Source organism: Peromyscus maniculatus, chromosome 3 (genome assembly GCF_049852395.1).
Source record: "Peromyscus maniculatus bairdii isolate BWxNUB_F1_BW_parent chromosome 3, HU_Pman_BW_mat_3.1, whole genome shotgun sequence".
NCBI lineage: Eukaryota > Metazoa > Chordata > Mammalia > Rodentia > Cricetidae > Peromyscus > Peromyscus maniculatus.
Genome location: NC_134854.1, coordinates 147,061,409 through 147,088,453, shown reverse-complemented (window position 1 = coordinate 147,088,453; position 27,045 = coordinate 147,061,409). Strand labels below are relative to the sequence as shown.

General features: G+C 49.2%; 1 protein-coding gene across 1 annotated transcript; it reads left to right on the top strand.

Annotated features, from left to right (window-relative positions):
• The first annotated feature begins 633 nt into the window (after positions 1-633).
• On the top strand, positions 634-26,203 carry Cd4 (CD4 molecule). Its single transcript, XM_076567962.1, has 10 exons — positions 634-858; positions 10,184-10,278; positions 10,420-10,581; positions 20,440-20,598; positions 20,931-21,164; positions 21,915-22,250; positions 23,777-23,974; positions 24,503-24,627; positions 24,906-24,973; positions 25,366-26,203. The coding sequence occupies exons 2-10, from the start codon at positions 10,230-10,232 to the stop codon at positions 25,394-25,396; spliced, it is 1,362 nt and encodes a 453-aa protein (XP_076424077.1). The 5' UTR covers positions 634-858; positions 10,184-10,229; the 3' UTR covers positions 25,397-26,203.
• The last annotated feature ends 842 nt before the right edge of the window (positions 26,204-27,045 follow it).

Sequence of the window (27,045 nt, the reverse complement as noted above, 5' to 3'; positions counted from 1 at the left end):
GGGTGTGGAACGAGAATCCCTTTGTGGGGCGGCGGCGGCTGCTTTCAAATTGTCACTGAAGGAAGCAGGGCTGTGTTTGCCCACCTGTCCAAACACAGCGACCCTGCTCTTCCTGTCAGAGAGGCCACGCAGTCTAAATGGCCTATCCGTACCTTTTCCACACCCAAAAGTCTCATCATGCATTTTGCTTCTTGGCAATATGCTACCTGCTCAGTCCCCAGGAGAGGAGTGAGGTAAACCCAGCACTGCATGAGCTGCCGTGGAGCCATATTGGCCCTTGCTGTTTCCTCTAGGCCCTTAATCACCTCTAAACAGCCGACTTCGTGGGTTTGTTGGGCAATGTAATCTCATCTAAATTTTCCACTGATGAAATTTTGGCTGACTTTTTTTTTTTTAACGTGGTATTACTGTATAGTCCAGTCTGGCATTGAACTTGTGATTCTTCTGCCTAAATCTCCCAAGTGCTGGGGTTACAGTTATGTGCCCCTAAGCCCTGCCTCACGCCAGCTGAATCTGGCTGTGTCAGCCTTTTTCTTGCCCCCAAACAGACGACAGTGACATTCAGGCTCTAGCCTGACTCTGCTCAGCTATTTCCAATGACTTTGGCAGTTTTAACTCTTCAATTTCCCGAACAGCTTAGGGTAGAAGGGAGGGAGGGACTCCAGAGGGCTGGCCCACGTCTGGCCCACGTCTGGCGTGTAGAGGAGCCTCAGTACCAGGCTTCCTGTTTCTTCACTTACGAACATCTGTGAAGACACAGCAAAACTCGCTCCCTCACTAGGAACCTGTTTGCAGAGCCTCGAACCCTCACACAGACACACCTGTGCAAGAAGCAGCGGGAAGACGGGCTGGCCAGAGGTAAGGGGCGCGCTTGACTTCATTCCTTCAAGGAGCTGGAAGGGGCAGCAGGCATGGCAGCAGATGCGCCGGAATGTTCTGGATGCGGCTCTCTGTTCCCAGCTGTGGCCCAGTTCTCATGCGTTTCTCTCAGGATAGGTCATGAAACAGTGATCTCCTACTGGAATCATGAGCCTCAAAGGTTAAACAGCAAGCCATACTCATCTTCGCCTGCCCACCCTGGCACAGTACAGTGCTCGGAGCGGCAGGTGCTCAGCTGAAGTACCCTGACTAGAATGCAAGCTCCGAGAGGCAATGGCTGAGAGAGACAGCAGAAGGCCGCGGGGCCGGGGGCAGTGGTGGAGAGGTGAAGCCGGGAAGAAAGAAAAGGCAGAGACAGTTACGGAGAGGAGGGACGATTAGAGAGAATGAACAGGTGGTGAATATGGAGGAGACATAAGAAATGAACAGAGAAAGAGGAGGACCGGAGTGGACTACATGCAATTTTTCTAAAATCACCACTAAAGATGCTTCACCAAGCATCATAGAGTCAAGAACAATTTAAACCACATGCTTTCTGTAGCCTCTTCCGACTCTTCCATGTGTGTGTGAGCTCTGACTCCTGTCTTTTTCTGTGAAGTTTTAGGAGTTTGGCTTGTATTTTGTTTTCAAGGTCTCACTACGTATGTTACCTGGGCTGGCCTAGGCTCAGGCTGGGCTCTGGGGACACTTTTGCCTCAGCCTCCCCAGTCAGTGGGACGAAGGCACATGCCACTAGGCCTGGATTGATATTTAGAATTTTTGAAAGGAACTCTGTTTCAGTTAGTGTGAGTTAGGAAACGGGGGAGTGAGATTCTCAGAAAGTATCAAAACTGGACTCTTACCTCTGGAGAGCTGTAAGTGGGTACTTTTTGTGGTAGACATGTGGTCAGAACAGTCCATCCTAAGAGAGCTGGTCTTGGCTACAGACGCTGGTATTCTTGGTGGGAAGTGGGCATGAAGCAGGACTCTTATTTCTCAAGATGGGGTGAGTTATCCAACTCTAGCCCCCTGCCTCCACACCCTCAGTCAGACCCTTCACATCTCTTAGCACCACATGGTCAGGAAGTCATGCTGAGCCCCGAATGTCCTTCAGTTCATAGACTTGTTCCCGGAGAGGGGTCCCCTGAGGGTCAGTCTGATCCTTCAAAATAGAAGGTTCTTTGATAATTCAAAGACTCTGCTGAATGGAGTAGCACTTTCCAAATGTCCTGATTGTGGGGCACAGAGTTGTTTTTTTTTTGAGGGGGGGCAAGCAAGGCAGGGAGAAGACCCTGATGAGGGAGACCACTGCTATTTCTTGTTCTGATTTCTGGTGCTGTCTTGGATCTGTGGGTTGATACAAAATGGCCGCCCTGCAGGGCTGAGGGAAGGGCCCCTGGGGAGTCAGATAATCAGGGACCCCTTCCCCTTCTCAACCCCGGGCACTCACTGTAGAGGCCTGCCTCGAAACATAGGTTCTCCCCCAACCATCACCCAGTTCTAGGCAGGGACGCGAAGTGGCCTTGGGTATTGCTCCTGGCCACAGTGACGAAGTGTCAGTGACTGGAGCTGGGTGGCCAGCTGTGGCACGTTTTAGACACTCGGTAAATGTTCGCTGGACTGAATAACTTGGACGGAGATGGGAAATGAGATGAGTGTGGGGAGGATGGAGACGGGTGGGCATCTGTAGGGTCGATGTTGAGTGCTGTTTACAGCTCCGCTTAGACCTTTCAGAGACTAGGGAAGGAGGGGTACAGAACCCCCCTACCCCCCCCACCCCACCCTCCAGCTTGTGGGCATCTGAGGCAGGGGAGAGGTTGGCAGAGGTTGCAGCCACTGAACCACAAGGGCCGCTTAGAGGGTCTCATCTCTAGGAAGTTTACACAAAGCCAGTCAGAGTTGAAGGGTGTGTGGTGGGGGGCACATCCCATGGCTGGGCCAGAGCGGGCTGACTGGGGGCTGAGGGGGGGGAGATAAAAGTGCCTGTGGGACCACAGACTGTCGCTGTGGTGGGGCTGGGCCGGGACTGCGGCCTCCTCTCCCATCTCTGGGGGCCCTGTGAGGGTGGCAGGAACCTCAAGCACCCGGAAAGGTGTGTGGTATGTATTGCCTTTTTGATAACGTTCCTTGTGTGGTCCTCGCTGTCTCTTCTGTGTTCCCGGCATGCCTCTTGCCTCTCCTCCATCATTTCTGACAGGCCCTGTGCTCTTTGTGTTGGTGGAGCCCTGGAAGGGTGGCTGCTGCTTTAATGGCCTTGCGAAGCCCCTTTCTCCTTCCCTCATGTCTTCCCTTGAGACCTCTGTGTTCTGTTTTGTTTCCAGAAAAGCTGTCTACTGTTCCCTGTCCACTGTGTCTCTCCTACTCGGCAGCCAATTCCTTTCACGTCCACCCCTTGGGTCCAGCCCACCATCCTCTCTGCAGCTTCGCCTCAGATCAAAGCTCGTGAAAGCCCTGCTGGTCGGCAGGAAGCTGGGCTGCTTGTTTACAGTGTAGAAAGAACTAGATCTTAGTGATATCTAGAGAGGGGAAAGAGGAGAAAAAAAGAGACAGGGGAGCCCCAAGGAGAGGGGAACAGCAGTGGCTGCAGCCCAGAGGGAGACACCCCGGGAGCTGAAGCACGAGCCTGGAAAAGAGAGATTCAGAAATGCAGATGTGAGCCGAGAGGGGGGGGGGGAGGGGACATTGCAGTCAGTCGGTCCCCGCGGCTTCTCCCAGGGGTGATGTACACAGGATGCTGCGAGGCAGAGCGCCTCTGGGGAGGCTGAGGATGTGGGAATCAAAGGCCGGGTCTCTGGGGTGGCAGCGGAAGCTTAAAGCACCAAAGTCGGCTGTGGCTGGAAACCCACAGCCTCCTCCACTAAGCCAAAGCCCGAGGTGCACTGGGGTGATGCCAGGAGCTGGGGACGGAGATAGCTCTCTGCAGAGTTTGGGAGTGAGGGGGAGAAAGTGGCTACCATCTGGGGAAGATCGCCAGGGACGCCCTCATTCCTCCAGCATCTTTACCAGGGCAAGGGAATTCAGATCCCTAGGAGGGAGAGAGACTTTCTCTGTTAACTTCTACTCCAAGGACACATTTGCTCAAAAAGATTCTCCACCTGGGCTGGGGGTGGGGGGCAGTAGGAAACCCTTTCGGGGCTAGGCTGCCCTACAGCTCTTGACGCCACACCCTTCCCTTAAATGCTCTGCAGGCCCCACCCCGAGCTAACTGAGCCAACTGGTAAGCACCCCTCATGACTCTAGTGATGAGTCTCATGCCCACCTTTCCAAGACATTTCTCCTTCTAGCTTCCTGTTTTAAACAAAATTTATTCTCATTCCTTCCCTCCCTCCCTCCCTCCCTCCCTCCCTCCCTCCCTCCCTCCCTCCCTCCCTCCCTCCCTCTCCTCCCTCTCCTCCCTCCCTCTCTCTCTCTCTCTCTCTCTCTCTCTCTCTCTCTCTCTCTCTCTCTGTATCTATCATCTATCTGTCTATCCATCTGAAGCATCTATTTTGTTTTAGGTAGGCTCTGGAAAATTCCTTTCAGCCCATGGAGGAAGTGGACAGGGCTATTTTTTAGCTCCTCCAGCCTCTAGCATCTCCGAGTGCTACATCCCTGTCAAGAATTATGCATTTGGGGGACTGGAGAGATGGTTCAGTGGTTAAGAGCACTGGCTGCTCTTCCAGAGGACCCGGGTTCAACTCCCAGCACCAAGATGACAGCTCACAGCTGTCTGTAACTCCTGTTCCAGGGGATCTGATTACCACATACAGACATACTTGCAGGCAAAACACCGATTTATATAAAGTAAAAATAAATAAATTATTTTTTTAAAAAATTGTGTATTTGGGGTTGCTATGGTCCGGGGGGTAAAAGTGCAAGCGTCAGGACCTGAGCTCAATGCCCAGCACCTGTGTGAAGGAGGAAGGAGAGCTGACATCCTCTGACGTTGTTCTCTCTCCCTCCTCCCCCTCTCTCATAACACAACAATAATTTAAAAAATTAATTATGTATTAGAGCCCAGCAGGAAACCTACCTCAGACGGTTCAAGGGACTGTGTAGAAAAGGAGCTACTGCCGAGTCAGGGACAGGGCTAAGGAGACCAACCAGGCAAGAATGGTGTTTCTGGAAGCAGGAAGAGCCCAAATGGTGGACAAGGACGGACAGACAGCAGTTACAATGGGACAGGGTGGAGGCAGGGTGGACACACACAGCCATTGGTGGTGAACCCCCAGAGCATGGAGAGAGAGTAGGGAAACAAGAGTGTGTCTTGCTGGGACACTCCCATCTCCTTTGGCATTTCCCATTGGCACCCCCCAGTGGTCCCTAGAGGGCCAGGAAGCCTAAAGGACACGGTCAATGGTCAATAGCAGCCAGCCCCTTCCGTGGAGTTTGGACACAGACAATGGAAAAGAATAAGCTGTGTGGATGAGGACGACTTGGTTCCATCCGGGCCAGGGCTGGGTGTGGATATACACTTTGTGACTGGCCTTCCCTCTCCTCCCTCCTTCTCAGGCCCCCTCTCTCCCCCGCTCCCTTCCTCCCTTGTGGCTACACTTCCGTAGTACTGAGGATGGAACCCAGGGCCTGCTGAGCGAACCCCGTAGCACTGAGCTACATCCCCAGCCTCCAGTGACCCATTTAAGAAGCAGAATTAATGTACTGCATGCAGTGAGATGCATCATGGAGTTACTTTTCTCTGTCCCATCCTACTTGGCTGAAGCTAAGCGGGCACATTGTCCAGTCTCTGAGCTCCCGCCGCCGGTGCCAGCCTTGTGACGACTTGAGGCAGCCTGGACTGTTCGGGCTATCGGGAAGGGAGTACATGAATCATTCTGTCTTGAGGTGGAAAATGGGGCATGGCCAGGAGAGCGACAACGGGGAGCTGAGCCAGTTCAGAGAGGGCAGATTGCGGAGGAGTGACGTGGGGCCAGGGTGGACCCAGGGAAAGGAAACATCAGGCTTGGGAGAAAGGATGACTTAAAAAAAATCTTCATGACTATCTTGTCTCACCAGCTCTGGACCCGATCCCTGGGGAGTTTCACCCAAACAATCACTTCCCTGAACTTCCCTGAGGCCCACTTATAGCCTGGGCCCCCGGGGTTGCAGTGTGTGTGTGTGTGTGTGTGTGTGTGTGTGTGTGTGTGTGTGTGTGTGAGAGAGAGAGAGAGAGAGAGAGAGAGAGAGAGAGAGAGAGAGAGAGAGAGAGAGGTCAACAGTGGTCCCAGGCAGCTCCAGAACCAAGTCTCACTTCTCCTCGCTAGCCTGTAAAGATTTGTTGTCAGGCCCCAAATACCTTCCTCAACCAGCTCCCTGCACCTGCTCTCCCAAGCTCTTTGTTCTCACACATCCAGCACACCCCCACACCTCGGTGCTGAGGGACCGAGAATGCTCCTCCCCTTTCTCCTCCACCTGAGTCGTGTTCGGGACTTGAGCATGTCTGGGTCTTCTAGAGGTTTCTGAAAATGCAAATGACTAACCCCATCCCCCACTTCGGATCCCCAGGTCTGCGGCGGGCCTGTGGATCTGTTTCTTACAAACTCAGTTTCTCTCACACATATTTCCTGGACATGTTGCAGCAAAGAATCACTCTTCCAGCACTTGGGAGGCAGAGGCAGGCCAAGCTCTGTGGGTTCGAGGCCAGCCCGGTCTGCATAGTGAGAATTGCTCTTCTACCCTAATGCTGTCCTCTCCTCGAAGCCCACGCCAGTCTGTCGCCTCCTTCCCTCCACAGCCTCAACCGCTGTCTTCATCCACAGGCGAGAGTCCTTGTCTTCCTGGGGACCAGACTTGATAGGCTCCCCCGGTCTGAGGCTGAGCAGGAAGAGAACCTTCTGGGGTTTGGTTTTGTTTGCCTCTCAGCCCTCACACTGTATGACTCAAAGTCCTGAGGATTTCATCTGAAGCCAGGCAAGGTGGTGGTACATGCCTGTCATCCCAGAATTCGGGAGGAGGATCAGGAGCTCAAGGTTGTCTTCAACAAAAACAAACAAACAAACAGAAAAGAAAAGAAAAAGAGAGCGGGAGGGATGGGGGAGGGGGAGAGAGACAGACAGACAGACAGACACCCTGTCCCCCAGCTCTCTCGCACCTTCCAGCTGTCTTAGGGAGATTGTGTCCCTCACTAGAATCACAACTTTGCCTTCTCAGGTTCATCCTTTATCCTGCAGCTGGAGGAATCCATTTTGCAACCAGAATCACCTTCTCTGTCTAAAACTGTCTCCTGGTTCTCAAGCTTCCAAGGTCAAGTCCCAGGGTTTTAGCCTGCACTCCAGGACCTTCAGATACTGGCCTGGCCCCATTGTCTCAGTCCCCATCACTTTGGCATCTTCTTAAATCCTTTTCTGTTTCCATCCACAAAGAAGTTATTGGCCAGGGTACAGCATTGAAAAACATCTGAAAAAATCTTTGACGGGGTCTCGCATAGCCCAGGCTGGCCTCTAACTGTCTGTAGAGCTGAGGATGACCTTGAATTCCTGATTTCTTGCCTGTCTGTACCTCCTGTGCTGGCATTATTGGTATGTACCACCACAACTGGTACCACTAACTCGCCTGATGTTCCCGAACCAAGGGCCCACACATGCCCGGCAGGCATTTACTAACTCAGCCGCGTTCCCCATTTTTAATGTTTTTGAAATTTTTTAATGAACACATTGCCACCGTTGCCACAGGAGCTTAGTGGTAGAGCACTTGACTAATGTGTGCGGCCCTGAGTTCCATCCCAGCGTGAGTAAACCGGGCTGGCAGGATGGCTTGATGGGTGAAGGTGCCTGTCGCTAGGCCTGTCGTCTGTCTAGACCCCTAAGGAACTCACACAGGTTGTCTCCTGACTGCCACGCAAGTGTTACATACCCAATAGATAAATGAATAAGTAAATAAAGTAAAAAAAAAATTAAGTTAATAACAGCTACCCCTGCTCACTTCAGTCAGTGATGTGTTTTGTTTTCGGTTTGGTGCTTTTCTCTTAGACAGCCTTGTCCATGTGTACAATGCGTTCTGGTCACTCACCCTCCCCACCTCACCTTCCGACCACCCCTGTCAATCACTCTCCTCTTCCCAACAAGTCCCCTTCTCATGTCTTTTGTTTATGTTGTTTCTTGGCCCACCCAGTTTAACTAGGGTAGCCCCAGACCACGGGTCTGGAGCTACGTGATGCATGGGCCAGCTACCGGTGTCTGTACCACTGAGGCCATGACTGATCTCCTCCAGCTGTCTGCTACCCATAGTTCCTCAGGGAGAGGCAGGGCTGTGGCCTCATGAGCTCCTGGCCATCGATGGCTGGGCCCAGTCTTGCACAGATGGAGAGTGTTTAAAGTTGACAGGGCCTCGGCTGTCAGTGGCACTCAGTCTTGGAGCAGCCCGGCTTTCGGCAGACAGGTGGGTTATGCAACAAAACCCAACGTGCTGATGATCCAGGTCAGTAATAGAACTCTTGCCCGGCAGGTGCGAGGGGCCGGGCTGCATCCCTGGTACCACAAAAGGAAAAAAGAAGCCGATGACGCAGCCTGCGTACAAGGTCCATCTGTAAACATGCTAAATATTTGAAAATTACAGTTATCAGGACGGAGAGAGCGGCTCAGTAATAGCACACTCACCTGGCATGTGGAAATCTTTAGGTTCAAGGCCCACCACAGGGGAAAAAGAAAACAAAACAAATCTTACAATATCAGGAAAGGTGAGCCGGTTTATAGGTGAAATAAAGCTATCTGGAAATGGTTTACCAAAATTTCTGAACCTGGACCTAAATATATATATGTATATGTGTGTGTTTGTATGTATGTATGTACATGTACATACATGCCTGTATTATTTTATGTACACGAAATGAAATTGTCAGTCTACGCTTACACTTTAAATGTTTTATGTGTATGGATGTTTTGTTTTAATGTGTGTCTGTGGTGCTATGGGACTGAGTTCCAGACAGGCCACCAGTGGGTGCTGGGAACTGGACCCAGGTCCTCTAAAGGAGCAGCCGGTGTTCTTAATGGCTGAGCCATCTCTCCAGGCAACATTTATCACTTTAAAACCCAAGTCTAACCAGGACGGAAATCTAAACTAGAAAGAGAAGTTTCTCTATCAGAATCTAATAGCTTCTTTTATGAACTACTTGTCCAAAGCTCTAAATAATTATCAAAGCAACAAAACCCACTCATAGTATTGTCTCTCAAAACAAGATTTATGTGTGAGCAAGTTGGTATGTTTGAGTTAGCACATTGGGGGTGGGGATGGGCATCCATGCCAGCTTGCTCCAGGGATCCTCTGTCCCTGACTCTCAGTTCCTGGGATTATAGGTGCCTCCCTGGCTTTTAAGTGAGGTCTGGGTTCCAAAATCCATACCTCACATTTGCATGGTAAACATCTTATCAACTGACCAGTTCAAAACTAGGCATTTCTTAAGCAAAGAGATCAGAAATAATTACTTTTTAATTTTGTTTTGTTTTGAGGCAGGGTTTCTCTGTATCTCTCTGGCTGTCCTGGAACTTGCTCTGTAGACCAGGCTAGCCTTGAACTCAGAGATCCACGTGTCTCTGCCTCCTGAGTGCTGAAATTAAAGATGTGCACTACCACCAGGCTGTAATTACTTTTATTAAAAGACTAGTAGGTTCCCCACCTTTAAGATAGGGTCTCATATAGCCCAGGTTAGCCTTGAACTTGCTATATAGCTGAGGCTGGCCTTGAATATTCTCTCTTTCTCTCTCTCTTACTAAAAAATGTATTTTATGTGTATGGGTGTTTGCATGTATGTATGTGCACCACCTGGGTGCCTGGAGCCTGCTAGGGTCAGAAGAGGGCATTGTATCCCCGGGGTCTGAAGTTACAGATGGAACTGCCATGTGGGTGCTAGGAATCGACCCTGGGTCCTTAATAGGAGCAACACATGATCTCAACTGCTGAGTCAACTCTCTAGCCCCTTTAGTTTTACTTTTAAGATATGGTCTCACTATGTAGTCCTTGCTGTCTTTGGACCCATGGTCTTCCTGCCTCAGCCTCCTGAGTACTAAGATTACACATGTGTACCTCTGTGCCAGGGTAGGAGACTATAACTCTTCATGGAAGTGCCTGAAACTGTAGTTTGTATTTGACACCCATGAATATACTTTCTTCTGTGTCTATGTTATATGCTGCTATTACTCAGGATGTTAAAATTGCTATTATGCTACCAACATCACACAGTCTTAATTTGTGGTACATTACTGCAGGGTGCCTGCTTAGCATATGCAAATAAGGTTCTCAGGGCTGGTTATAAAGGTCCTGAGGGGGGAGAGAGAAAGCTCTCGTGTGCTCCAGGCCCATGGAATGCCGAAGACTCATGGTTTCTCTTTTCCTCCGCCCCCTGCTATTTTCCCAGACTCAGATCCCCAGCAATTCCGCCTGTCCGTCTCAGCAAGGCCACGATGAACCGAGGAATCTCTTTTAGGCACCTGTTCCTGGCGCTGCAGCTGGGTAAGTTCTCAGACTCGAGGACCAGCAGCAGATGGTGCGGGAGGTGGGCGGACTGCAGACGCTCGGAGGGAGGTGGGCGGACGGCAGACGCTCGGAGGGAGGTGGCGGTAACCTTGAAGCCTGATCTTCTTTTCTACCCAGCACAACTGGCAGCTGTCTCTCAGGGGAAGACGGTGGTGCTGGGCAAAGAAGGGGCGTCGGCGGAGCTGCCCTGCGAAGGCTCGCAGAAGGGCCGCCTCTTCTTCTGGAAGCTCCCTGACCAGACGAGGATTCTGGGACACCAGAATAATTTTTTGACTAAAGGTAGGGTTCCCTGTTCCCCAACCCGGGGAGGAAAACAGTGAGTTGAATGAACTTGTTGGAAATCAGTTCTAGGAAGTCCAGTGTTCCATGGTGGCTAGGGTTGACAAAATCTCAGTGGTTCTCTCTTCTGGGATTTCCTTTCTCCAGCTGTTGATGGCAAATGGCTTCTGGTGGAGTCTTAATTTTGTTCTTTTAATATCCATGACTGTAATGGACAGTGGAAAATCATCATATAAAGTATATGATTTCAAAAATATTATTACTATAGACCATGAAGATTATATGATACTTGGTTTAATACCATCAAAAGCAACAACTAGTGAGAGATATAGAGTGTCTAGAACATCTAAGGGCCTAGATTTGATTTCCCAGCAAAAAAAAAAGAAAAAAACAAACAAACAAAAAAAAAGTCAAGAGGTGGTGGTGTAACCCTTTAATCCCGGCATTCGGGGGGCAGAGACAGGTGGATCTCTGAGTTCAAGGCCAGCCTAGGATACAGAATGAGTTCCAGGACAGCCAGGACTACACAGAGAAACCCTGTCTCAGAAAATCAAAACAAACAACCCCACAAAAACAAAAACAAAAATTCATGTCCTGTGATCCTAGCATTAGGAGACTAAGGCAAGAAGGTGATAAGTTCTGGGGTCATATACCAAGACTGTCTCAAAAACAAATAAAATGTGTTTATTTCATCTTAAAAGTGAACATACTGTGAGCAAGTTCCAGGCCAGCCAGGGCTACACAGAGAAACCCTGGCCTGAACAATAAACAAACAGCATGCCCGAGTACATTCTAAGAGGCTGTATAAAGTAGATGCATTTGGCTAGACTATGTACGATGTCTGAAGGGCTGGAGTTTGGGAAAGAGCTGCAGTCCACTTACAGTCTTCTTGGTAGGCAGCTGAGGCCCCGCTCCAAGCACTTAGAGGCAGAGCTGGGACTGGAGTGCTGGCCCAGGGCCTCCTCTAGAAAGCTGTGTTCTAGGCAATCCGATCCTGCTTGATATCTAGACAGGTGTTTTAAAGATGGGTCTATATTCTAGGTGTATAAATACATACGCTCGGGCTGGTGAGATGACTCAGCCGTTGAAGGTGCCTGCTGCCACGTCTGCTAACCTGACGTTCAGTTCATGACCACAGCTTGTCCTCTGAGTCCCACGTGTGCTCTGTGGCACACGTGAGTGAGCACTCTCACACACACTCTAAATAAACTAGTAAATATTTTAAATTTTTAAAAAATATTTATAGTCATCTGAAGTAGACATGTATAACTGCTTAATTCCTTATTCAACTCTACTATGATTTACTTGACTAATTCCACATCGTTGGACATTTAGGCTTTTTTCAGCTTTGTTACAACAAGAGCATCTCCAGTGGATAATTTGTGCCTTTGAGCACATTTTGCAAATACTTTCTTTCTTTCTTTCTTTCTTTTCTTTCTTGCTTTCTTTCTTTCTTTCTTTCTTTTTCTTTTTTTTTTTTTTTTTGGTTTTTCAAAACAGAGTTTCTCTGTGTTGCCCTGCCTGTCCTGGAAATATCTCTGTAGAACAGACTGGCCTCAAACTCACAGAGATTCCCCTATGTCTAGCTCCAAAGTGCTGGGATTAAAGGTGTGCAGCCTCTGCCTAAGGAGGGTGGAAAAGGATGTCAGGTCCACTGGAACTGGAGTTCAAACAGTCATGAGCCACTGTATGGATGTTGGGGACTGAACCTGGGTCCTTGGATAGAAAAGTCAATGCTCTAACTCCTGAGCCATCTCTCCAGCTCCAAATATCTTAGTTTATTTTGTGTGTGTGTGTTGGGGGGGGGGGCACTTGATTAGAGACAAGATCTTACTCAGTAATCCAGGCTGGTCTCAAACTCCCAATAACCCTCCTTTTGGGATTACAGGTGGTCATCAGACCTGGCTTTCAACAAGGCTTATCTCTGTAGGCACGGTGATAACATACTTTTAATCCTAGCATTTGGTAGATCTCTGTGAGTCTGAGGCCAGCCTAGTATACATAGCAAGTTATAGAACAGCCAGGGCCGCATAGAAAGACCCTGTCTCAAAGCAAACAAACAAAGATACATCCCCCACACAAATCTTATCTCATTCCTAAAGACCTACCCCGCCCCCCCTCCCCCCACTCCCCACCTCTATCCCCCCTCCCGGTTTCATCAGATGCCGTTCAAACTTGACATGAGCGTCAAGTTTACTTAGCGTCAGATTACTGGGTTTAAATTCATTCAGAGACAAAAATTCTCTCTAGCTATGACCCCATGAAACTAGACAAATCATGTGCTCCTAAAAGAGAATGATGGACGGGCACAGGGTAGACGACTTCCCATCCCAGAAGAAGAAATGGAGAAGGAAGGGGTGCTGGATTTCTAGGAAGTCCAGACCTTGGCGAGTTCCATTAGAGATTTTCTTTTTTCTTTTTGGTTTTTCAAGACAGGATTTCTCTGTGTAGCCCAGGCTGTCCTGGAACTTGCTCTGTAGACCAGGCTGGCCTCAAACTCACAGATTCACCTGCCTCTGCCTCCAGACAGTCATGTGCTGGGAGAGGCCTGCACCATCACCCATGGGCTCATTAGATCTTAAAGGTCAGCATAATCTGCTTCCAGGCTAGATTTGTGCCCAGGGCTCTGCTGGGTGCAGTCCTGTCCCCATGGCAGAGGACAGACAGCCTGTTGAAACCGCGATAATGGCTCTGATGATCCCCGAATCGCCGGTGGGGTGATTTTCCCTCCTCTTGAAAACAGCTCACATTTATGCCTACGTCCCTCTACTGTCTGCCCTTCCAATCAAGGAGTCCACAGCCTTCCCTCATTGCATCCCTGCCTGCCATCATTTATGACCCCTGAGTTCAAACCAGCAATGTTTCTGCCCATATAATCCCATGAAGTCTTGGTGACTGGAACACACTTCCTCATGTTTAGAGTACGAATGGACTGATAAATTTCCAAATCTTTAAGACTGGGTCCTTTTTGCTTAGAAATCTCTTCAGCTAAATACTCAGTTTCATTATTTGCAAATTCTACCTACACAAAACGGTAGAAAATTCACACACTTTAGCCAAGCAAGTCCTTTGCCACTTTGTAGTAAGAATCCAGTTTTCAACATCACAGGCCTCACCTCTTTGTAGACCAGGAGCCCAAGGCCATCTAGAGGTATGGAACAGGCACAGGAACAAATGGACCTCAGTGGAAGGCAGCCTTCACTCACTGAAGACTAGGGAAGGAACAATCTAGAAAGGCAAAAGCCTCTTAGATAATTACTGCACTTCTGCCAACCGTCAGAGGAAACACTGCCTGTTCCCTAATGCATGCCAACACCGAGCAAGGAGCCACACTTCCTCCTCTTGACTGGACTGGAGTGTCCAGACACCTCCACCAGGACGGTGCCCTAGAGGGTGAAGCCGAGAGCTCACTGTTGGTCCAGGCCAGCCTGCCACAGGCTCCCGCAGTACCCGTGGAAAGCTCCAGAAGAGCCTGGGTACTCAGCCCACCCGACAATCAAGAACACCACTTCCTGCAGGGGGGGTGTCAGGGGCTGCTGGTGGAGAGTCAGAACTTCCATCATCAGCCAGCAGCAACGAGACCACCCACTACAATATAGGTGAGATCAGAGTGCAGGCTGGCTTTTCCGCTCAGCCCAGTAGTAATGAGGGGCATGGCCCTCCAGGGTCAACAATGATGGAAGGAATTTGGATTTCTACTTCCATCTGCAGTGATAAGGAGGGGCAGTCCCTGAACAAATATTGGCCAAAAGGAGTCAGTTAAAACAGAAGGTTTAAAACAACCAAAAAATCTTTTTGTTTGTTTGGTTTGGTTTGGTTTTTTGGGTTTTTTGAGACAGGGTCTTTCTGTGTAGCCCTGGATGTCCTGGAACTTGCTATGAAGACCAAGCTGACCTTGAACTCACAGAGCTGAGCCTGCCTCTGCCTCTCGAGTGCTGGGATTAAAGGGTTGTGCCAGCACACCCAGAACAATACAACATCTTAAAGAAACCAACAACAAAAAACTCTTTTTTTTAAAAAAAAGATCTATTTATTTATTATGTATACAGTGTTTTGTCTGCACATACACCTGCAAGCCAGAAGATCAGATCTCATTACAGATGGTTGTGTGCCACCATGTGGTTACTGGGAATTGAACTCAGGACCCTTGGGAGAACAAGCAGTTCTCTTAACCTCTGAGCCATCTCTCCAGCCCCCCAAAAACTCTTATAACATAGTACTCAGGGATTGGGGATCTAGCTCAGTGGTAGAGCGCCTGCCTAGCAAGCGCAAGGCCCTGGGTTCGGTCCTCAGCTCTGAAAAAAAAAAAAAAAAAAGACAAAATAACATAGTACTCAAATGTTTAAATGTCCAGCCTTCCTTCCTTCTTCTTCCTTCCCTCCTTACACACACACACACACACACACACACACACACACACACACACACACATACATACACACACACACACACACACACACAAACACACACGCAATGATTTTTAAAAAAATGTTTAATCAAACTCTAGGAAGGCAAGAAAAGGAATACTGAAATACAGGGCTGAAGGATGTAGTTTGATTGGTAGAGTGCCTGGTATAAAGGAAACCCTGGGCTAGACCCCTAGCACAAAGGAAACCCTGGGCTAGACCCCTAGCATGAAGGAAACCCAGGGCTAGACCCCTAGCACGAAGGAAACCCAGGGCTAGACCCCTAGTACAAAGGAAACCCTGGGCTAGACCCTAGAACAAAGGAAACCCTGGGCTAGACCCCTAGCACAAAGGAAACCCAGGGCTAGACCCTAGAACAAAGGAAATCCTGGGCTAGACCCCTAGCACAAAGGAAACCCAGGGCTAGACCCCTAGCACAGAGGAAACCCAGGGCTAGACCCCTAGCACAAAGGAAACCCAGGGCTAGACCCCTAGCACAAGGGAAACCCTGGGCTAGACCCCTAGCACAAAGGAAACCCAGTGCTAGACCCCTAGCAAACCATAGTCTGGGCCTGAGAGGTTTATTTTTATTTTTTATTTTTTTGGTTTTTCGAGACAGGGTTTCTCTGTGTAGCTTTGCGCAGTAGTTTGTGTAGTTTCCTGGGACTCACTTGGTAGCCCAGGCTGGCCTCGAACTCACAGAGATCCGTCTGGCTCTGCCTCCCAAGTGCTGGGATTAAAGGCGTGCACCACCACTGCCCAGCTCCTGAGAGGTTTATAACACAAGGACTTGGTATATGGAACAAAGATCAGAAGTCCAAGGTCATTCTTAGCTACAGAAGGAGTTTGATGCTAGACTGGGCTACATTAGGCCATATCTCAAAACAAAACAGAAAAATAGAAAAACCAAAACAAAGTAACAGGCACAAATCCTGATATATCAATAATTACATTAGGTATAAATGATCTGCACACATTATAATCATCTACATGCATTGTAACAGTCTGCACATGTAACAATCTACACACATTGTAATAATCTGCACACATTATAACAGCCTACACACATTGTAACAGTGTACACACATTGAACAGTCTGCACACATTGAACAGTCTGCACACATTATAACAGTCTGCATACTTTATAATAGTCTGTACATATTATAATGGTCTACACACATAATAGTCCACACACATTGTTATTATTGTTGTTGTTATTGTACTGTTATTGTTATCTGTTGTAAGACAAAGTCTAACTTTGTAGCCCCAGCTGGCCTGGAATTCACCATGTAAACCAGCCTGGCCTTGAACTCATAGAAATCCTCCCTGCATCTGCCTCCTGAGTGCTGGGATTAAAGATGTGTGCCACCACATTTGGCCATTATTTCTATTTATGTATTCGCTTATTTTGGGCTGTGCTGAAGGTTTGAATCTAGAGTCTCCCGCATGCAGGGCAAGTGCTCTACCACTGAGTTTTATTTCCAGCTTCCAAACATTTATTAACAGAGAGCGTTGAGGGCAGGGATGTAGCTCAGTGGTAGAGTATGGGTGAAGCCCTAGGTTCAATCTACAGTACTTCCAAAAAGGGAGAAAGTAGCAGTAGATAACATTCTTGAAATTCCAGATTATAGGAATGAATAACAGAAACGATGAAGGTCCACAAAGAAAAAGAGGGTGTTTTAGCTTTCTTTCTTTTGTTCGTTTTTTTTTTTTTTTTTCCCTTCAAGATAGGGTTTCACTGTGTAGCCCTGGCTGTCCTGAAACTTATTCTGTAGACCAGGATGGCCTTGAACTCTGCCTGTCTCTGCCTCTCGAGTGCTGGGATTAAAGGCAGGTGCATGCTGCCTCTGCCTGGAGTACCACAGTTTTGTAAGACGCAGCTATTGAGATAAGCTGGGAAAGAGTACACAGGATTTCACGCTCTTATTTCTTACAATTGCATGTGAATCTACATCTCAAACTAGAATAAGATTGGCTTCCATAAACTCAAAACCAAAAGAAGGAAAGAGTTCCACCTATAAAGGACCACGTCAAGGATATTCTACAAAGTGAAAGCCGATCGATAAATATGTCATATAATCCCCTTGGAAAGATTGTTTTTAACCGTGTATGAATGTGTCTGAGTGCAGTTGGGGGAGGATGCCAGAAGAGGGCATTAGATAACCTGGAGCTGAGGTCACAGACTGTTGTCAGCCACTTGACATGGGTTCTGGGAACCAGATTCAAATCCTCTGCAAGAGTAGTATGTGCTCTTAACTGTTGCACCATCTCTCCAGCCCCATTTTAATTTGAACATTGATTGTATGTGAACATGTTTGCATGAGCAAAGAAAAAGGCATGGAAGACCCTGTACCAAACTGTTGCTAGGATTAGAATGACGGACAGAGAAGTGGAAATGTGAAGTCTGAGGGATTTTTGTGGTTTAAATGACTAACCCGAAAAAACAAAGATTGTTTTAAAGCAGCTTTTAAGATGTATGTTATGGCTGGGCAGTGGTGGTGCAAGCCTTTACCTCCAGCACTTGGGAGGCAGAGGCAGAGGCAGGCAGATCTCCAAGTTCAAGGCCAGCCTGGTCTACAGGCTGAGTTCCAGGATAGCCAGGGCTACCCAGAGAAACCCTGGCTCAAACACAAACAGACAAACAAACAAACAAACAGATATATGTTGTGAACATTTCCCATTTCATGCAATATCACATATAAGTATCATTTGAGTGCCAACTCTAGCAGTCCATCAAATAATGTCCTCTAACACACAGCCATGGCGGTTTGGATAAGAAAGGCTCCATAGGCTGCTTGGATGCTTCCTCACCAGGGAGTGGAACTGTTTGAAAGGATCAGAAGAGTCAGGAGGCGTGGCCTTGTTAGAGGAAGTGTGTCGCTGGGAGTGGGCTTTGAGGTTTCAAAAGTCTAGGCTAGCCAGGCCCAGTCTCTGTCTTGCCTTGCTGCCTGTGGATCAGGATGTAGAGCTCTCAGCTACTTCTCCAGCACCGTGCCTCACTGTGTGCTGCTGTGCTCGATGCCACGCTCCCTGCCCTGGTGACAATGGACTAAGTCTCTGAAACTGTGAGCAAAGCCCTAATTAAATGCTCTGTTTTATAAGAGTTGTTGTGGTCACGGTATCTCCTCACAGCAATATAACTAAGACAATAACCATTATCATTTCGTTTTTTTGAGACAAGGTCTTATTTGGTAGCCTAAGCTGCCTTTGAACAGTACGGTAATTCACCTGCCTCAGGCTCTCAAATGCTGGAAATATAGGCATGAGCCACCATTCCAGATGCTATTACTGTTTTACCTGACATAGCATGATATTTAATAATATTATGATTATGATTTTTATTTCAAGATAAGATCTTACCATGTAGCCTACTAAGCCTCCAACTTCCAATGTAGATTAGGCTGGCTTTGAACTTGTGATGCTCCTGCACAGCCTTCCAGATGCTGAGATTCCACAAGTGCACTATCATACCCAGCTAATTATGGTTTCTGTACCTAAATGTTGGCTTGCATTTTAAAAGCATTATTTTTTAAATATTTATTGTTGTTTTTATCACCATCATCATCAGTGTGTGTATTTGTGTATATGGATGTTCTGGGAGTCACTGTGCATGTGTTGAGGTCAGAGGACAACTTTTGGGAGCCTGTTCTCTTCTCCTACTGTGGGTTTCGGGGTTTGAACTCAGGTAGTAAGGCTCTCACGGCAAGCACTTTTACCTGCTGAGCCATCTCACTGTTGTGCTGGCATCGTGAGACACACACACACACACACACACACACACACACACACACACACACACACGCATGCACGCACATACAAGACCACCACAGAGCCGATATCTGATGCAAAATGCACAGGAGTTTATTAATAACAAGCAAGTCCAGGCTTAGTCCATGTCGCAGCGGGTGGAGGAGGATGCCCCTGAGCTCTCTCAGGGTGAGGGGTTTTTAAAGGGAAAAACCACAAGCAGGGTGGTACAAGCCTTTGCATCGTGTGATCTGTCTGCCTCTGCCTCCGATGTTGGCGTTAAAGGAATGCACCACCACTGTCCAGCATAAATAAAAATTTTTGAAGATTTATTTTTTCTTGTATGCGTATGAGTGTTTTGACAGCATGTATGTATGTGTACCATGCATGTGTCTGATACCTATGGAAACCAAAAGAGGGTGTCAGATCCTCCTGGTGTTACAGATGCTTGTGAGCCTCTACATGAGTGCTGGGAAGCAAACCCAGGTCCTCTGCAAGAGCAGAAAGTGCCCTTATCCACTGAGCCATCCCTCCAGCCCAATAATAAATAAAATTATTTAAAAAAAAATATAGGCAGGCCAGGAGTGTGGCTCAGTGGTAGAGCATTTGCCTCTGCGTTCAGTTTCTAACATGGCAAAAATAATTTTTTTTCCTTTTTCTTTTTCTTTTTCTTTTTGATGTGTGTGTGCTATATGTGCGTGTGAGTGTGTAGGTAGCCGAAGGGGGCCATCAGATGTCCTGCTCTATCACTCTACCCCTTATTTCTTTGAGACGAGGTTAATCTGGAGGTCAGCAAGCCCCTGAGATCTTCCTGTCTCTGCCCTGTACAGCAACGGGGTTGCTGTGGTGACACTGGTCCAGCTTTTCACGTGGGTGATGGAGCTTCCAACTCAGGTCCTCATGATGCAAGCGCTCTCGTACTCTAGCCCTCTCCCCAGCCACAGAAAAAGAGAAGATTAAATACAGAAAAATGGATGTGGGGGAAGGGTGTTCCGGGAAGGGTAGATGGCATAAGGAAGCAGTGCAAGGTAAGCCGCCGAAGACGTCTGGTGGGGAGGTCTCCAGCTGGCGGCCTGTGGACAGAGAAGAAGGCGGTGTGCAGTGAAGCTGCTAGCTTCCGTCCTAGGCAGGGGATGACCCTTGCTAATCATTGCTTTGGAAGTCAGTCCTGCAGCAGCCGCCGCCAGAGAAATCCAAGAAGAAAGACAAGAAACAGAACGACCAGGATGCTCACAAAGGTGTCTGTGACAGACAAGTAGGCCTCAAAGAGGAGGAAACCAAAAAATATCTTTGGGGGAGGTATTTAGTTCTGAATATACATTAATAATTCTGGCTGCTATGACAGATTATTAAGATGCTTGAATTTGAGCAATTGTTCCAACTCTGAGTGACAGGGTCCATATCTGCACTGTAGGCAAAACAGTGTGTATTTCCTGGAATCAGTGTGAAGACAACTGGGGTTGGTTCGTGTAAAGTGTTCTGCCTGTGAGTGGGTGCTCTCCAAATAAGCATATTGTTTTATAATATTTTTTAAGCTAGTAGGATATTGTTCCCACATACAAATAGATACGATAGGCCTTCTCACCAGTCTGGGGTTCCCTGAGGGGTGAAGTAAAGACTCTGCAATAGTTGTGGGCACTATTCTTGGCAGGGATTCTAGGACACCAGAGCATTTCAACTTCCTCTGTACGGCTTCTATTCACAGGTTCATTTGAAGGGTCTGACCGTTTTGATTCAAAAAAAGCTGCATGGGACAGAGGGTCATTTCCTCTCCTCATCAATAAACTTAAGATGGAAGACTCAAAGACGTATATCTGCGAGGTGGAGAACAAGAAGATGGAGGTGGAGCTGTGGGTGTTCAGAGGTGAGTGGGGTAGCCCGGGAACACAGATGCCTCCTTACCCCCTTCCACGTCTGAGCTGATGACATTTCACAGACCACAGGGGGTCGGACCGGTCCTCTTGGCTAATGGGGGAGGGGCAAAGACTGAGAGAGAAGGAAAGCAGGGGGAAGGAACTGGAGGAAGGGAGAGGAGAACGAGGGGAACCCTGCCTTGTGCTGGGAACGGGCAGCTGGGAGTTAGGAGGGGAGGCTCTCTTGGGAGAGGGGACAGTGGAAGGATACTCTCGTTTTTTTCTTTCTTCTTTGTCCTTGGGGATGGTGTGTTGTGATACGGGTCATCTGCTTCTTCCACAGTGACTGCCAGTCCGGACACCCGCCTGCTGCAGGGGCAGAGTCTGACCCTTACCTTGGATAGCAGCAAGGTTACTCACCCCTCAATAGAGTGCAAAGGCCCTGGGAATAGCATTGTCAAGGGCTCCAAAACCCTCTCCATGCCCAACCTGAGGATTCAGAACAGTGGCATCTGGACCTGCACCGTAACCCAGAGCCAGCACAAGAATAACTTTGATATAAACATCTCAGTGTTGGGTAAGAGGCTCCCTCCTTGCAGCCTCCTTCTGGCTCAGGAACTCCCAGCCCTTACTCTTCTCTTCAGATGGTTTTGGGAGCTGCTGGAGTGGGTGACAGGGATGTATCCAGACCCCTCTCTAGCTGAGGTTTGTCCCGAGGTCCCTTCCCCCTTCAGGAGCCTGTTACAGCAACCTAGGGGAGTATACAAGAAGGAAGGCGTGAGCCTCCACCACCTGGCTCTCTTTCTCTTTTAGACTGGATCAATCTCACGTAGCCCAGGGTGGCCTTGAACTCCTGATCTAATCTTCAGGCAAACTTTGTTAGAACCCAAATGAAATATCACCACAGTGGCACACGCCTTTGATCTCAGCACTCAGGAGGCAAAGGCAGGTGGATCTCTGTGAATTCAAGGCCAGCCTGGTCTACAGAGTGAGTTCCAGGACAGCCAGAGCTATACAGAGAAGCCCTGTCTCAAAAAAAAAAAAAAAAAAAAAAAAAAAAAAAAAAAAAAAAAAAAACAACTACAATGTACAGCATCTAGGCTGGTGCCTAGCACACAGCAAGCCTTATTTACATGTTGGCTCTTATTTTGTGAAGGATGGTAAGCAGAGGTCAAGTTACTCCTGGGCTCCCGGGGTCCCAAGGAGAGAGAAATAACAACTGACCTGATCCCCTGTGCCATAAGTTTGCCCCCCACCAACCCATATACTCCCTCATCCTCCCCTCCCTCCTCACTCAGGGTTATTTCTGTTCCCTTCTCACCTCCAGGTTTCCAGAAGACATCTATCACAGTCTATAAGAATGAAGGGGAGCTTGCGGAGTTTTCCTTCCCACTTAACTTTGGAGAAGAAAATCTGCGGGGGGAGCTGAGGTGGAGGGCAGAGAAGGCCCCCTCCCCACAGCCCTGGATCACCTTCTCCCTGGAGAATAAGAAGGTGTCCATGCAAAAGACCAGGGACAACCTCAAGCCCCAGATGGAGGAATCGCTCCCACTCCGCCTCAAGATACCCCAGGTCTCGCTAGAGAGTGCTGGTTCCGGAAACTTGACTCTAACTCTGGCCAAAGGCACACTGCATCAGGATGTGAACCTGGTGGTAATGAAATGTGAGTGGTGGGCTGAAAAAGGGTATGCTGGGTAAAATGAAGAGGGAGGGTCCGTCCGGGGCTCTCCATGGCTGGGCAGGTCCCCAAAGGAGGATGCATTGACCCTGCTTGTTTGGCTAAATGATGGAGTCTCCAGGTTTTGAGCCAGCTTGATTCTCTCTCTCTCTCTTGTTTTTTTTTTTTTTTTTTTTTTTTGGTGCTGGGGACAGAAACCAGGGCCTCATACATGCTACGCACAAACTCTATTACTGAGCGGCACCCGGTCCTGGGCTGGCTTTGAATTGAGGCTGAAATCCACAGTCCTCCTGCAACATCTGGCCGGACATTGGCTCTACCAAGGCTTAGACTAACAACCAGGATCTAGTTCTTTCTCTGCCCCTGACAGCCTGTGGCCCTGGCTGAGCCCCTTGGATACCTCAGACCTGCATGCTCACCTTTTCTTTGTTTGTTTCTTGTTTTTGTTTTTTGTTTTGTTTTGGTTTGGTTTGGTTTGAGACAGGTTTTCTCTGGGTAGCCCTGGCTGTCCTGGAACTCACTCTGTAGACTAGGTTGGCCTTGAACTCAGAGATCTGCCTCATTAATCATGCATCACCATCGCCTTTATTTATTTTTTATTTTATATCTGTGTGAGGGTATCAGAAGCCTTGGAACTGGAGTTACAGACAGGTGTGAACTGCCATGTGGGTGCTGGGAACTGAACCCAGATGCTCTGGAAGAGCAGCCAGTGCTCTTAACCACTGTGCCATCTCTCCAGCCCCTTAAGATTTATTTTCATTTGTGTGTGTGTGTGTGTGTGTGTGTGTGTGTGTGTGTGTGTGTGTGAGAGAGAGAGAGAGAGAGAGAGAGAGAGAGAGAGAGAGAGAGAGAGAGAGAATGTATGTCATACATGTCGTACAGAGGAGGTCAGAAGAGCATCAGATCCCCTGGAGTTACAGTTATGGCGGCGAGCTGCCCTGTGGGTCCTTTGGAAGAGCAGAAGGACTTCTAAGCTCTGAGCCTTGCCTCCCACCCCGCCATCTTTTTAATACGGAACAAAGTCTTCGCGCATAGTAATGGTTGTAACATCAATGAGTTATTTGTATCCTTAACTCGTCCCTTCACCAGCTCCACGAATAGCAGTGACTAACCCTGATACTTAGAGCACTGTGCCAGGCCCCAATCAAACACTTCAGGCACTCATACATTCCATTAACGTCGGTGGTGCAGGTGGTTAAGCGGTTTGTCCAGGGACACGCTGTGTGTGCCTCTGCAAACTCCAGGCCTGGCAGAGCACCGATCACATTCAGCAAAAAGGAAATCTGGGTCACCACGACTTTGGGTTCAAATCCAAGGATAGATAGCTCACTCCCAGGCTGTTTCTCCCTGACAATGACATGAAAATAGGATCCATAAAAATAAGAAGCTAAACGACCACTCACATGTAGGATCGTTTTCCCCATTCTCCTGAATCACCTCACTCACAGCTTGAAAGTGCTCGGAAGCCCCGAGCAACAGGCTCCAGGTCTCTGCTTCTCCTTCCTCTGCAGTGGCTCAGAAAGACAACGCTGTGACCTGTGAGGTGAGGGGACCCACCTCCCCCAAGATGAAGCTGACCCTGAAGCTGGAGAATCAGGACAAGGTCTCCGGGCAGGAGAAGGTGGTTGAAATGAAGGACCCTGAGGCAGGCCAGTGGCTGTGTGAACTGAATGAAGGGGATGAACTCAAGATAAGCTCCAAAATCCAGGGTAAGAAGTCACATTCCTAGGCCTCACTCTAAGCCTTGGCCTCTTCAACTGTGAAATCTTCCTGGGGATTAGCCAAGATGACCCAGAGTCCCAGGTCCCAGCTCCTCTGACATGGAGGGTTATGTACAGTGGCCTGAAGACAGAGGTCCTGAGTTCCAGGTTCCCACTTGCACAGATAGAGCCTAGGAATGAGGCCTTCCCCTGGCTAAGAGCTGCCCTCCTCCATGGCTTCCCTCTAAACCTAAACAAACACACAGGCCCTGACTTCAGGCCCCTGACTTCTAGCTCTCTAGAGAACTGCGTAAGAAAAAAAAAACAAAAAACTTCCTTCCCTGTTCTGTACTCCCAAGGAAGGCCTAGTGGCCTTTGAGAATCTGGGGCCACAGGTAAGACTGTCCCTAGATGGAGGCATTGAGTATCTCTTTCTTGACCGTGCTTGGGATGGAACCCAGGGCTCCCTCTACCAGAGCTACATCTCCAGCCAAATACACCCCCACCCCCCACCCTGTGCTTCTCTCTCTCTCTCAGTTTCATCCAGAGGGCTGAAGCAGGACCAGCCAACGTTCCTGGCTCTCGTGCTGGGGGGCATCTTCAGCTTTCTGACCTTCATTGGACTCTGCATCCTCTGCTGTGTCAGGTGCAGGCACCAGCAGGTAAGTGGGATCCCATCACCCCCCCCCCCCGGGGCCCCCAAGCACAGTATCTTGTATGTGAGGCTGAGCACCCTGCCACTGGCTGGGTCTGACTTAGCTCTCCCTGCCTAGCCCCTGAAGTTCCTCACTGCAGACCAGGCCCTGCCTCTGACAGGACAGGTAGCTTAAGCCACAGTGAATGCTTCTTCTCTGCCAGCTCCCCCCTCTCCCCCCTCCGAGGGGCACCTCCCTCCTGGAGGACTGGGACCCTCACAACTCCTCTCCTTGTCCCTGGGCAGCGCCAGGCAGAACGGATGTCTCAGATCAAGAGGCTCCTGAGTGAGAAGAAGACTTGCCAGTGTCCCCAGTAAGGATCTGGGCTGAGAGGAGGGAGGGAGGGAGGGAGAGGGAGGAGGGGGAGAGGAGGGGGAGAGAGGAGAAGGGGGGAGAGAGGAGGAGGGAGAGAGGAGGGGGGAGAGAGGGAGAAAGGGAAGGAAGGAAACCGGTGAAGGAGTTGAAAAGGAAGGGAAGGAGCGAGGAGATGGGGTGGTGGAGAGAGAGTGGATAACAGACCCGGGCAAAGGGCTGGCAGAGGCGGAGTGGACCTGTGGTGTGTCTGGACAGATGCTGCAGCGATGACCGATGTCCATCGGTACCCCTGTGCTGCCAGAGAAAAGTGGACTCTGGGAGCCATGGAAGCCGCAGCACCCCGAGAGGCTGGGAGGGTGGGTTTGCTCCTCTTATTCCTCTTTCTTCCAGCCGGATGCAGAAGACTCAGAATCTCATCTGAGGCCTAGGCCCCACCGGCAGCCGACCAACTGTGCCTTGCCCTGTCTGCTGAGGCCTGTGGACCAGATGAATGTAGCAGACGCAGTGCCTCCAGCCTCCGGCCTCCTCTTCCGTAACTGGCCACTGTTTCTCCCCCTCTATTCCCAAGCTCAAAGTAAGCTTGCTCTCTACTTTCCAGACGATTGAACACACTGTTCATCTTTCCCAGCTTCCTTTTCACAAAGACCTCAGCCCTTCTCTGATTCTTGTTCAGAGCCTCTTTCCGGCTGTCTGTTTGGATCTAAGGGCAGTGAACAGAATCAGCCGGGCATAGATGGTGGACTGGTATATAGAAACACACAGCACACTTTCCAAGACAGGGCCCTGGGACTGAACTGAGTGGAGGCTTGTGGAGATCGCACAGCCTTTCGGGGACAGATGTGGACCCCAAACTGCTGACATCAGCCTCAGCTTCCCATGCTGCCTGCTCCTCACTTTGTGTTGGCAAGATTGGGCTCACATTCTGGCTAGTATACCAACACACACGCAGGCCACATGCCCCTACACATAGCCACACACTTATCCATAGTTAATGTATCAGCCAGCTTAATGTCCTTGGTATTTAACCCTTTCAAAAACCTTACATGTAGGCAAGTAAAATGATTCAGCAGTAAAAGCTCTTGCTGCCAAACCCAAGGACCTGAGTTCGATCCCTGAGGATGGAAGGAGAGAACTGACTCTCAAAAGTTGTCTTCTACTCATGTGCCGTGGCCCTTATGTACAAACACACACACACACACACACACACACACACACACACACACTCACTCTGAAATCCTACAAGCTGACAGTGATGACCAAGATGGCAGAAATGACCAAGCATCTCCGATGAAATGGAACTAAGGTTCAATGACTACCCCAGGTTACACAGGTAACTAGTGTGGGTGTCAGGACTAACCCAGGGCTCCTGATTGCTAGAGCCACTATCTGTAACACAGGGGTGAAGGGCAGGGAGGTCTCTGGAGCCAGTCACAGGCAGGTACCTTGGAAGCACAGCACCCACAAGATGGCCTGTCTCGAGATCGCAAGAGGAATGAGGAGCAATTCTTGTTTGAATCCCTCCCTGACCACTGCTGTCTGTGGATTCCTTTACTGGAGGACAAAGCCCCAGTTCACTTAGAGCAAGGCCAAGAGAACTCACCGTGCAGAGACCTGCCACTCACTGCATGCAGAGCCCGGACAGTGAGCTATGTTGAGGGGGGGGGGGGTCCTTTGTCCTTTGATGAGATCCTCAGCCCTTGCCACGCATCCAGGGAGACCAGGGTTATAGTATTCTCCTGCCAGGCTTGATTTGTTTCTCTCAGATTCTCAGCTTTCTAGGCCTCTTTCATTCTCCTGCCTCAGCACCTGCCTTTTTCCTCCCAACCCAGTTCTTTCCTTTCCTGGTGGCCTCTTCCAGAAAGACCCACCCTGCCCTGCCCCTCAGTTGTGCCCGGCTCCTCATTGATTACTTTTTATTCCCATCCCTGACTCCTGCTTCCTCAGCTGACAGAAAAATAAAGACTATAAGTAAAATGCACTTCGTGTGTGTGTGTGTGTGTGTGTGTGTGTGTGTGTGTGTGTGTGTGTGTGTGAGAGAGAGAGAGAGGGGGGGGGGGGGCGGGGGGGCAT